The sequence below is a fragment of the Engraulis encrasicolus genome, chromosome 2 (assembly GCF_034702125.1).
Source record: "Engraulis encrasicolus isolate BLACKSEA-1 chromosome 2, IST_EnEncr_1.0, whole genome shotgun sequence".
In the NCBI taxonomy this organism is placed as follows: domain Eukaryota; kingdom Metazoa; phylum Chordata; class Actinopteri; order Clupeiformes; family Engraulidae; genus Engraulis; species Engraulis encrasicolus.
Window position 1 is genome coordinate 51,423,352 of NC_085858.1, and position 13,431 is coordinate 51,436,782.

The 13,431-nt window shown below is 41.0% G+C and overlaps 1 protein-coding gene across 1 annotated transcript; it reads left to right on the top strand.

Moving 5' to 3' along the window:
* Positions 1-2,120: 2,120 nt before the first annotated feature.
* Positions 2,121-7,080, top strand: LOC134465067 (interferon-induced protein 44-like). The gene is made up of 6 exons (XM_063218492.1): positions 2,121-2,134; positions 2,415-2,604; positions 3,067-3,222; positions 3,334-3,514; positions 5,113-5,213; positions 6,886-7,080. Exons 1-6 carry the CDS (start codon positions 2,121-2,123, stop codon positions 7,078-7,080), a joined length of 837 nt encoding a protein of 278 aa, XP_063074562.1.
* The last annotated feature ends 6,351 nt before the right edge of the window (positions 7,081-13,431 follow it).

The following is a 13,431-nucleotide window of genomic DNA, read 5'->3' on the forward strand; positions in this document are numbered from 1 at the left end:
AAATGTCCTGGTATTTCAAAGCATTCATGATGCCATGCACTCTAACAAGGTTCCCAGGGCCTTTGGAAGCGAAACAGCCCCACAGCATCACTGACCCACCCCCATACTTCACAGTGGGTATGAGGTGCTTTTCAGCATGCGCATCTTTCGTGGCACGCCAGACCCACTTAGAGTGTTTGTTGCCAAAAAGCTCAATCTTGGTCTCATCTGACCAAAGCACACGGTCCCAGTTGAGGCCCCAATACCGCTTGGCGAACTCCAGACATTTGCGTTTATGATTGTGAGTGAGGAAAGGTTTTCTCCGTGCATGCCTCCCAAACAGCTTGTTGGCGTGTAGATAGCGCCTGATGGTTGATTTGGAGACTTTGTGACCCCAGGATGCTACCATTTGTTGTAATTCTGTAACAGTGAGCTTTGGAGATCTTTTGATTTCTCTTACCATCCTCCTCACTGTGCGTGGTGGCAAAAGAAACTTGGGTCCTCGTCTAGGCTTGTTTACCACTGTTCCAGTGTTTTGAACTTCATAATTATTCATCTCACAGTGGATATGGGCAGCTGCAGTTGAGTGGCAATCTTCTTGTAGCCTCTGCCTGACCTGTGAAGGTTGACGCACATCTGCCTCACTTGTATGCTGTGTTCCTTTGTCTTTCCCATGTTTAAGAGTGGATAAGAGAAATGTCCTCGGTGTCAGGTCATATTTATACCCCAGGGAAACAGGAAGTGATGAATTACTAATTAAATGTTCCTACATACTCTGGTAAACTTTGTAAACTACTGTAGAAATGACAGAAATGCTTCAATTATATTTATTTCCTGGGAATTGTTAAGGGTGCCAATAATTGTGGAGCAGGTGATTTAATGAAAAATAATTATTTTTCAGTCAGGGATTTTTTTATTTTCTTACAATTCATTTGAGTTGAAGGCTACATTTTCCTACAATTTTCAGTGTGACAGTATTCTTCTGCAATAAACACTGAATTTATTTTAAGGCTTTTAACACATCTCAACCAGGGGTGCCAATAATTATGGAGGGCACTGTATAATACCTGCTATAACTTATTTTGCCCTTGAGGGAGAACATGAATTACTGAAGCTGACTGCTCTGATTCTTCTATTTTCCACTCTCTTTGGTCTGTTTGTGTTGTGTATGTTGTAATGACAGTATATGAAAAAAACTGGAGACCTATTGCCTTTGATGAATCGTAAGTATTTACAAGACTATTTCCATCAATATTGCAATGTATCTTCTGAGCCTTTTTCTTCTTCAGGAGGGAAACACACACTCTGCTTATATATGCCATTGTTTTTGTTTTATTTTGCTGGTTTACAATTTGATTTGACGTTTTGTTTGTTTACATTGTGCACTTGACTCCCCAGTAGTGATTGCCATATTTTGAGACTGCATGGATGTGAGACCAATAATTAGGTTAGGTAATTGAAGACCACGCACCTTTTCACATGTGATTATCTGCATGTAAACACAAACACCTGAGACCAATCCAGGGCCGTAACCAGACATTTTCAAATACGTGGGAAAATACTGTGTGCTGTACTGCATGCTGTACATTTACAATGCTTCAAACACTTCAATCACACTGCTATGTGTGTTTTCATTAATCACTGCCTTGAGGATAAATGGGTTGGCGTACACAGACTGAGTTTATCATTGTTGATCATATGTGAATTTTCATCATAGATAAATTGTACATTACTGAAAGAAAAGTATGAGATGCAGAGTACATGACCTCTGTGTCCTCAATGGTAGTTACTGCCATGCCCCTGCTAATAATTCTGCTCATTGGCTGGTGCGCTAATCCTTCTCTCCATAAAAAACCAGAGACTAACTGCAGAGCAAGCGCAAGCTACAGAGAAGCGCGACAGACCAAAATATGGGAGACATTTGCAGACGTTTTGAAGACTGATTGCCATAGAACTTGATGGCTTTCTCATTAGCACAATTTAGTTTAATTATTTCCAAATTCTTATTCTTTCAGCCTGAATATGGGTGGATTTGAATGCATCGGTCAATGCACAGCACCGCAATAGGAAGCTGACACACGCAACCGATCGTTCTATGGCTATTTTCAGCACACTGTTCCCTTCACCGGAGCTGGTCAAAAATGAGATATTATGGGTAGATGTGTGTTCTTCTTAAGCCGCAAACTTTAAGTTTTTATGTTTTTTATTCAATACCATTCTTCTTAACCTGCTGCACTGCACCAGCCCTAAATATTTTACCGGTGTGCAACACCTCCTCGCACCAGTCTACTTTCAAGACTGCCAAAACACAAAAATCAAAGCATGCAAGTCAGTGATCCAATTTACTCCACCTAATGTTACGTTACTAATGATTCATTCAAAAGGTCCTTCTTGGTTTTATGCCAGTCCTACATAACATGTTCTCATATCTACAGAAAAAAGGCACAGCTCTTTGAAGAAGTGAGGAATTTGAGCCCAAAGCTTGAGCACCTGCGTCTTCTGGTGGTGGGACCGGTTGGGGCGGGCAAGTCCACCCTCATCAACTCCATTGGTAGCATCTTCCAGGGTCGTCTTTACCAAGGGGCGCTGGCAGACACTGCCTGTGACACCAGCTTCACCCAGAAGGTGAGATAGGCCTACCACCAGTTTCCCTTGTGTCTGGTCGTCCATACAGTGGATTTTGCCATGTGATTCAGCCATGTTTTAATGGTTGTCTATATTTGTCATGCACTTTGACATTGAAATTTTAATGGGGCAAGGAAATATTACCGTATAGGCCTACACTGTGGAGGAACATTGAAAAATAATGAGTAAACAATAAGTTGTAACATTTAGATTCTGCATTGGGTTACAAAAGGTTAACACTCAGTAGCCAATGCAAATATTTCACAGTTAACTACAAAATGCCTAAATTGACTACTGGTTAACTGCAACTACAGCTACTATTATGAAGCATGGAAAGTGACTGTAACATGGAAAAAATGATCAACTATTGCCAGACAACAAACACTTTCCGATGAGTTGCAGTTTCAGATCACTCAGGAAACATGATTTACTCTAGTGTTAATGTGTTGTGTTTTATTGTAGTTGCAGACCCAGAAAATCAGAGATGGTGACAGTGAGAAATTCCTGCCTTTTGTCATCAGTGACATCATGGGACTGGAAGGAAGCGCGTCTGCTGCAGGGGTTCGCGTGGATGACATCATCATGGTCCTGCAGGGACACGTCAGGGATGGCTACCGTGTATGAAACATCAACACACACTCATGCAGTTTGAGCTTATGGATGAGAAGATGTGAACTGTAGATTTAAACTTTGTTCTGAAGTTCTGAACTGATTTGTTTTCCTCTTCAGTTTATCCACTCAGAACCAATAAAAACGGATGACGGAAGCTACCGCCCAAAGCCTACTTTGAACAAGAAGGTCCACTGCGTGGTCTTCATCTTCCCTGCAGACAAGACGGCCATGATGGAACATGATGAAGATGGTATCATTGCTAAAATGCGAGAAGTCAGGAAGGGAGCCGCTGAGCTGAGTGAGTGCACCATCTCAAGTCAAATCGAGTCAGCTTTTATTGTCACTTTCTTCATATGCTCAGGTCATAGAAGGAAAATGAAATTACGTTTCTCTCTACCATGACAAGACAGACATACACAGGACTGACATTTTACAGACTGACAAAGTGCAGGACAGGATAGGTGACAGTGATGGATCTAGTGGCTTGAACTTTCAGAGGATTTTTAAAGGTGCACGCACTATGTAATATTTTTAGTAGTTTATTTCCAGAGTTCATGCTGCCCATTCACAAATGTTCACTTTTTCATGAATACTTACCACCACCATCGGGGCGCTCCTGGGTTGAGCGACTTGTGATTGAAAAGGCCATTACATGACATACTTAATTGACTTTTTCCAAATTGTGTCCAGTTTAGACAGTAACAGTACGCTTGTGAATTGCGGGTGTTCTAAATTCTGCGTTGATGGAATTTCTAAAGTCACTCTGCAACACGTTATGACCGCTTGTTCTCGGCTCCAAATCCTCCGATGCGCACTGGCTACTGATCGGACCTCCGACAAACACCAACGGACATTTGCCGACCGGCTTAGGCTTACCAACACAGCCGAATAACATGCCAACAACAACTTGTGAAACAAGGAAAAGAGGACTATGGAGGACCAAGGCCTATGGAGGAATTGGGAACAGGCGAGGAAGAAGGATAACACCCATAACAGGGATGGGATCGGGAGGTCAAATGGAGGCGGACTTTTGCTAGGTGGACAAAAGACGGACAGGCAATTCTACACCGCTCGTGAGTTAACTGATCATGCCACGAATACTGTCTGTGTCATTTTGCCTTGCCTCTGAACTTAAACACCAGATATCAGTGTTTTTGTGGCAATGCACCAGCGGCATAAACACATCTTTTGAACATTTCAAGAAATGCAGTCTCCTGGACATATCGCGTCGTGTCTTTCAAGATTCCTATATCTATGACGTCAGTCACCGTACCTTTTCCATTGACTCTGGCATAGAGCACAGGAGCACAGGCTATCCTCTGCCACTACTGGACTGGACTGGACAAACAGATACGCACACACACGCACGCACGCACACACACACACACACACGCCTTCAATCAAAAGACAATTTTCTAATATAGCAACATATTAGGCAATAAAGCTTTTTGAATCCTTGAATCATAACTGAGAAAATTGCACTTTTCATGCATGAAAAGGGGTATCTTCTCCATGGTCCGGCATTTTGAATTAAAAAAAATAGCCATTTTTAGCTGCAAAACTTGCTGTACTTCGGTCATATCAGGATATATAGGTTTATTACTTCGTAAATATTCATTTAAAGACCATATTTGGCAATAAGCAGCACAGATTCAATTACCGTAACATGGTTGTTGCAATACCTACTCTGGCCACATCCTACACAGTGCACCTTTAATGCCTCTGTCTCATCCCAAGCAAATATTGTGTTAGTATAACACGTGGCCAAAAACCTGTATCAAAACACTTTTTTCTCTGGTTAATTAACTTTGCTTACTTGGTAAAGAATTGTATAATTAGTATGAGAGTTTAGAAATTAGGTGAGCAAAACAATAAATGAAAGTTTTTTTCTTTAAGAAATTCCTCAAGTTGTTGTCATGACGATGGTTGATAAGGCCTGTCCTGAGGTGAGGAGGAACCTGAAGATGATCTACCGCAGCAAGAAGATTGAAGAAAAGGTACTGTATATGACATTAATTGCATTCTTGCAATTAAGTAATACCGGTATTACTGTTTTTGGGATGTGAATTGTGCGTGTGTGCGCATGTGTGTGTGTGTGTGTGTGTGTGTGTGTGTGTGTGTGTGTGTGTGTGTGTGTGTGTGTGTGTGTGTGTGTGTGTGTGTGTGTGTGTGTGTGTGTGTGTGTGTGTGTGTGTGTGTGTGTGTGTGCAGGGACAGTCTTTGTATCGAGGCATAGGTAGGCATCCACCTTAGGGCCATGCAACTTCCCCGTACTGCAGGGCCCCCAGAGAAGCTGTCAGCTCCCAATACAACTGGTGATTTGGGCCCTCTGGTAGTTTTGTATGCTTAAATCAGAAACAAAAACAGCACAATAAAAAACATTTCCATCCATGCTATGTGCGCAAGACAACAGTTTTAAATAATTCGCCATGTTCACAATGACACGCCAGTGCAAGTGTGTGTGTGTGTGTGTGTGTGTGTTTGTGTGTGTGTGTGTGTGTGTGTGTTTGTGTGTGTGTGTGTGTGTGTGTGTGTGTGTGTGTGTGTGTGTGTGTGTATGTGGGTGGGAGACGTGATGCCTTGTTTTTTCGTAACATTGGTTAAAAACCTACAAAACTGTTATTTTTCCTTTAAAAAACATATGTCAATGAAAGAAGATGTTGTACATTATGTTTCATATTAGTCTTAGATGAGAAGAAACATTTTTGTTAAGATTTATGTAAAGGTTTATATGTCAAATATCCTGCGGTGTGACTGTAACATTAATGAAACCTGGAATATAATATATATATAAATTAACCAACAACATTTTGAATGATGTATGAAGCATTTGGCATGATTGCATAAATATTAACTTTATATTAAGATATGTGAATGTGAAAAAAACTCAAGACAGTAATATTAACTACAAGTTCAATTTCGTAACACAAATTGCGTCCTGTGGGGTGACATGTATGTCAATGTTTGTGAATGGGCAGCTGCAAGGCCAACTACAAGGGTCTTAAAGACTGGCTCCTAACCAGTCAGTACTTCAGTTATTGGAGAGTGCTGTGGAAGTTTAAGGTGACTCTTAACCTCTTAATATGTCTTCATATTGCAATCTTTCTGTCACGCAATGCTTAGGTTCATTTTATGGTGTCCTGTGGTGTGACTGCTCTTATAGGAGGAAAAAAAGTTTTTTTTATAAATGAAAACACATATTAAGATTAAACACAATATCATTATCAAGTTAGCATGAGCTCAGATGTCAGTCATGTATACAAAAGGATTAAAATGGCCATAATGCAGTGAATTCCCTGTGGTGTGACTCCATTTTCCTGCGATGTGGCATGCCTATGCAATGTGTTGATGCAAGACACATATTCCCAAAAATGGCAAAAATAAGGTGAAATTCCAAAGACCACTAAGTGCTTTATTTTTGTCTTTTTTTTCAATTTTTATCCATCATTTCTTTTAGGAATTTGAAAAACTTTTTTTTTTTTTGCGTTACTTCTTTAAACGTCAACCACCCGTGTGTGTGTGTGTGTGTGTGTGTGTGTGTGTGTGTGTGTGTGTGTGTGTGTGTGTGTGTGTGTGTGTGTGTGTGTGTGTGTGTGTGTGTGTGTGTGTGTGTGTGTGTGTGTGTGTGTGTGTGTGTGTGTGCGCGCGCGTACTTTAATGTCACTTTAGATGCAGGAGTGCTCTAACAAGTTGGGTGTCCCCATGAACTATGTGTATCCGGTGAAGAACTACCATGAGGAGATAGAGCTGCGTGATGACGTTGACGTGCTGCTCCTCTCCGCGTTGAAACCCATTCTTGCCTTCGCCAATGACCATATGCAAGAACTGGAAAGCAGTCCAAATTTGTCTAGGCCAAATTTCTAACACTGGGAAAGATTCAGTTGCCTGGCTCTTGCCCGACCTGTACTGCTAGTTCCGCGCAGCTTCATGAGCTCCACTACTAGGTCTGGGAGCATGTACAGGGATTAAAGTTTTCCGTCGCTATGACGGATTTCCGTCAACTGGATTTTCGTTTGGACGGATTTCCGTCCTTATAATTCATGTCAATTAATTTACAATTTTTACTTTCCAACTGAACTCAAATCGAGAGCACTCCTGGCCATGAGAAGGGGACGAGAGGTGTGTTTGGTGCACGGATTTAGTTTTACACTCCAGCACCGGTTGTGTCATACAACAGATTCACTCAGTAGTTTTGAGCCATCCCCTGGTCTTCCGTGTTCCAAAAAAAAAGTACACTGCGGTCAACAATTCGGTTGCGGCGCAGCGCGAGAGATAAAAAAAAAATCAAATAGCCAACATTGTTGCTGATGGCAGAAAAGAAAATACGTGTAATACTATGTCTTTAAAGTGCAATGACAATCATTAAATGGGTTGGACTGATATTCCAATATGGGCTAATAATGCGCATGGAATGCATAGCTGGAAGAAGGTAGGATATGTTTCCATTATCATTGCACCTGCGGATAGTTAGAAAAAAAAGAATAGTTTACTTCGACTGCGCATGATGTCCTTTTCATGAAGGGTTTTTCTTTTAAGCATTGTGACTTTTACTAACATTATTCATAGCCCCAATGGGACTGCTATCATTGGCAGCTAGCTAGAATATACCATGTGTAATAACATGCGTTTCATCCTCAAAGTTTAGCGCGTTTGACTGGCTACGTGTAGAACTAGCTGTAGTTGTCTTTCTGACAACGGATAATTTACAGTCTCACCTGTAATCATAGCATATTAACTTTGTTGTTGCCGATATATTTAAGAAATAAGTTGAAAATGGGTTGCATTTTACAGGGGTCACGGAGGCTATCCCTGGCAGAGCCAATATTTTATGCCACGTCTTGTTCTGGGAAGCAGTGTTCTCATGGGTGGTCAATAATTGCCGTTTCGGAGTTTGTTTCACTTTCGAGGCTTGTTGTAGGCTACTCTGTGATGCTATTTTTGCTAACTGGATTATCAGCCTGATCTCCAAAAATTCCGTGCTCCTGGACACGGATGTTAAGGACACGAAATCCGTGTCCAGGAGCACAGATTTTGCCAAAATTCCGTGCTCCTGGACACGGAATTGTTTTCCGTGCTCCTGGACACGGAATTGTTTTCCGTGATGGGCACACGGAAGTGCTTTCTATAGGCTATTACCACAGCACTGTGTTAACTCTATCATTAGAAAATACATACCAAATGCTAATCCTAAACAAAATAATGCTATAGCAATTTAAGTTGTGCCCTGACCAAAACATTCCCTAACCTTAACCTGTCATTAAAGACATATTTTTGAGAAATACCTTTTCCAGTTGGTTGCTAGGCTATCAAACTCATATAATAAATGAAAGAAAACTAGCTGTGCCCAGACCAAAACAATCCCTAACCCTAACCTGTCAGTAAGAAATGTTTTTTTTTTAGACTAAATATTTGAAATTAGAAAAATCCTGAGAAAACACAAGACTGTGGAAATAGCCTATAGAAAGCACTTCAAACAATTCCGTGTCCAGGAGCACGGAAAACAATTCCGTGTACAGGAGCACGGAATTTTGGCAAAATCCGTGCTCATGGACACGGATATTGTGTCCTTAACATCCGTGTCCAGGAGCACGGATTTTTTGGAGATCATGTTGCAGCCATTGAATAGTGTGCAGCAACAGTTGTGTGTGCTCGTTTTTGAGTGGCTCAACGTCTGTGCCCATCTTCTCGGACTATACGCTTCGTTTGAGTTCAGTTATTTGCGCACTGCGCACTCAGGACTGATAGGTGGGTGATTTGTTTTGATTCGAGTGGAAAGTTGCGCGACAACCTTGGGAAAGTGTGCTTTTGTTATATAGACGTATGTCTGACTGTGTCGTGTCTGCTTGCGTCGTGTCAGCTTGTAGGATAGAACATGAGTGCGTGTAGGAATCGGGGACGTTTTTTAAATCAATGGTAAGCGTGTGCCTGGCACCGCACATGGAGAAGCAAAAAAGTACCGGTAGCCATAGGTTTTCAAAACTGTAGAATACAAGAGGTAGACTACCGCGCCCTGTTTGTAAACATCAACAAGTTATTTATAACAGGACGAATGGTGAAAAACATACAACATAACCAACTAGTTTAAATGTCAGAAATACAACTGCAAGCATGCGCACCAGTGCTTTCACCAGAACAGTGTTTGCCCATTCTGATGGGAAAGACAAAATATAGCCTACTACTACAAAAAAAAAAACATAATGGGATCACTGTAATAACGCATTGCAATTCCAAGTCAATAATTCTGTGATATCAGCTAGACCATTTTGAAGCAACACTCAATGTGAATCCATTCTGCATAATGTTGTGAACAATTCATAAACAGGTAGAAATAAGAGGAAATAACCAAAACATGCCCCAAATTGCAGTTCAATGTTTGCAGTCTGATATAGTATCCATTATCCCTCCATTCTCGGCCAGTTCTAGTCAATCTGGTGGCCTAGGCCTGCCCCCTTTCCCTCTTTCCTTTTTTTGTATTTAGAAATTGGCATCTGTAAACATAGCATAGCATCTGATCTAGTACCTACAAGTACATTCATACTGAGTGTGTATATAGGCCTACTGAGTGTATAATGAATATTCATTACCTCCGCCAAGGAGGTTATGTTTGTTAATGTGAAGTGTAAAGTGTGTTGGTTGAAATTCTGATTTTGTGGCACTTTTTGGTATTACTGGCGCCCTCAATACATAGGCCTATTCTGCTCCAGGCGACTGCCCTGTCTGCCTATGCCTATGCTGGCTCTGGCACCATTCCTTGCATAAAACCAGTGTGTTTCGTTATGAGGGCAGAGCCTGGCTACATTGGTTTTCGTTGGGTTACGGAGTGATACTCGATCGGGTGCCTAACCGGTAAAAAAGTTCAGTCAGATGACTTTTTTTTGCTTTAATCCCTGCATGTAGCAGCATTCCATTTTTCCAGTCAAAAAATAATCGCATTGCATTGCATCAATATCAACAAATAACTTCAAAAGCATTTTCTGTTGATCTCTAAAGTGTCGATGTTAGTCTATAATATGCCCTGTGACTCCTTAATGCGAGCTGCCATTGATATTGAAGCAATAGATCCCATACTAACATCTTTGACACCAAATGTATGCGTTAATGTTGATGGATGCATGTGTACAAGGGCAAACCAACCTACCTTCCAGGCCCCTGGGCCACCGCAAGCAAACGTCCTCCTCCAACGGACCAGCCCATTCCTAAGACTTCTCCAGACGGGCACTGATCGAAGTGCACATCGTGGCTGGAAATGCACTCAGAGAGTGCAGACCTCTGCCAAAGAAGCTGTTTGATAGAACATTTGACTATATTACACCCTATTTTTTTCTTTCTCAAGTCTTTCTTGCCTCTTTTGGTGGAGTTAGAAACTGGAATGTCAAAATTTGCCCTATCCCGCAATGGTGAAGAATTTTTACAGTGAAACATTCCTGGATCCGGATCGTGATCCGGATCACCACCAAAATTGTTCCTTTTGTCATTTCAATCAACTCCACAGAGTTTCAACAAAATCCGTTCATAACTTTTTGAGTTATCCTTCTGACAGAGAGACAAACAGAAAGACAGACAAGCAAACCAACGAGACCGAAAACATAACCTCCTTGGTGGAGGTAATTAAGTTCTCAAGTATATCCACAAAGTGGGCAAGTATGTCCATGGTCCAAACAGGAGCGTACCTATGTTCCTCGGGTCCTATGTTGCCCGGGTCCTATGTTCCCCTGTCTTTGTATGGGAGTGGGGAACATAGTACCCTTTTTCTTAAAAAAGAGTCCTATTTTCCCCGCATTGTATGTTTCCAAGTTTTCAAATTCTGTCCCTTCCCAAAACCATCCCTAAACCTAACCTGTCAGAGATGCAATGTTTCTGAGTTGTACATTTGTGCCCTGACCAAAACAATCCCTAAACCTAACCTGTCAGAGGTGCAACAACAACCTGCGCTTTGCCATGCGGCAGCAGTCTACTTGGAAGCAGCGGGGAACATAGAACCCTTTTTTGAAAAAAGGGTCCTAAGTTCCCCGCATTGTATGTTTCCGATTTTCATTTTGTGTCCTTTCCAAAGCCATCCCTGAACCTAACCTGTTGTAATGCAATGTTTCTCAGGTTTCAATTTGTGCCCTGACCAAAACTATCCTAAACCTAACCTGCCAGAGTTGCAACAGCAACCAGCACTTTGCCATGTGGCAGCAGTCTACTTTGAAGCAGTGGGTAACATAGAACCCTTTTTTGAAAAAAGGTTCCTATGTTCCCCGGTAGAGGTAGCTATAACTTCAACTAATATGACTCCCCAGTTCCATTATTTCTTCATTTGTTTTTTTTTTTTTTTTTTAAAATGTTCTCTCAAACATTAATCAGCAGCAGTAGCCAGCCACCTTTGTTCAGAAACTTCAGATAGAGATTATGTGTCACAGAAAGTGTTTTTCTTTGTAAGTTCTCTATATGTAAGTGCATTTTTGTATTAAAGTCTTATGTAATGATCTGGCTTGGTATTTTTCCAGGTATTATGACACAGTATACGTATAATTTGACAATTTCGATAACACCAGAGACAGAGTTGTTTTCTTTACTACTTTCTTTACTATCCACAGGGTGGCTCTATTCTGCAAAAGAATATGGATAATCCTAAACATATTCCATATTACACATACACATAGATACATAAATATACATATACACATATACAAATTTCACTCATTAACATTCAGTGAGAGAGAGAAATTTGTTTTAACGTGAACATACAGTAGTTGACAATGAATTTGTCAGATTGTAGATATACTTGCCGTTGGTCCAATCATCAGTCCGGGTCGTGCGTTAGCAGATCCAGTAGAGTCTGCCATTGCCATGCCGCTGGAACCAGACCGCACAGATGACCAACCTGGTGGTGGTGGGGATGGAGGAGGAGATTTTGAACCAACTGAACCTATAGGACAGTCAATCTAGCGTTTTACACGGGACAAATTGCAATAGTAATCATTCCACATTTTTTTAATCCCTATGTATCTAAATGACATATTAAAAATATATTTATATATATTTATATTTAGTGGAACATACTTTTTTTGCAAGGTCAAAGTTGCATTCATTCATTCATTCGTTTTTCTAAAGGGATTTTTTAACTACTGTATGAGATATCAATTTGAAACTTTCACAGTACTTTATTTCTGTCAGATCCACTCTAGTCAAAAATGAGACGAGATACAGAGATACATTTCAGAAGCTTTATTTCTGATTTCACATTTTGTGTTTGGCGGTATGGCTCTGTTCGGAGGAAGCTCCCCGGCTTCTCCATGAGCTCCATAGAAGCCAAGACAGGGAACAGCAGCATCCTCAGGTGGAGTGCCTTCCATTTAGCTGGAAAGGCAACATGCCCCTTAGAACAGAGCAAGCAACAATGGCAACAGTATGACATTGTTTGGCAATCATAAGTCTGGTGGAGCAGGGGAGGTGGTGGGTGCAAAACAAGCAGCAAAAAGCGATGACAGGAAAACAAATTTGGTAGTTTAAATAAAGCGTGCCAAAGGCCAGCATCCAATTGCGAGCAGCAGCTGATTAACTAAAGCGCAGCTGATTCGTGGACAGCTGTAGGGGTTAGGTCGGCGTCAGCCAATAGGCAAAAGGGAGCGTTTACTACGTGGTCTGCCAGAACTAACGCAGGTTGCTCGATTTAAACTAAGATAAAGATGTTTTGTTTTGCACGTGAGATATTGAAATATGTATTGAAATATGATGATTAAATATACAAATGAGATCACATCTGCTTAGATAGGCCTATACTTAAAGGGACACTGTGCAGGAAATGGTCAAAAAAGGTAGCCTACTGCAATTATACTGCTCATTGAAACTGGGTTGCCTATTGCCAAATTGGACCTTTTCATGAAATTTAACCAAGTAATAAACTAATATTTTCTAGTATGGTCCAAGTACAGTAATTTTGCAGCTAAAAAAAAAAATGGCGGACCATGGAGAAGATCCCCCTTTTCATGTATGAAAAGTGCAGTTTGTCCAGTCATAATGAATACTTAGAATTTGATGGTGGTGGTAAATATTCATGAAAAAGGTAACATTAGTGAATGGGTGGCATGGATTCTGGAAATAAACAACAACAAAAATCCTGCACAGTGTCCCTTTAAAAGAAGAAAAGGTGCATTGCAATGTGAGAGCAGAAGGGAGTTCTCAGGTTTTGGGCCACACTAAATGCCCTGTCTCCAATGGAGCGAAGATGTG

Coding starts and splice junctions, on each gene's coding strand:
- LOC134465067 (XM_063218492.1), top strand. Junction 3,515..5,112: donor GAAGGGAGCCGCTGAGCTGA/GTGAGTGCACCA, acceptor TTTTTCTTTAAG/AAATTCCTCAAGTTGTTGTC. Junction 5,214..6,885: donor GCAAGAAGATTGAAGAAAAG/GTACTGTATATG, acceptor ATGTCACTTTAG/ATGCAGGAGTGCTCTAACAA.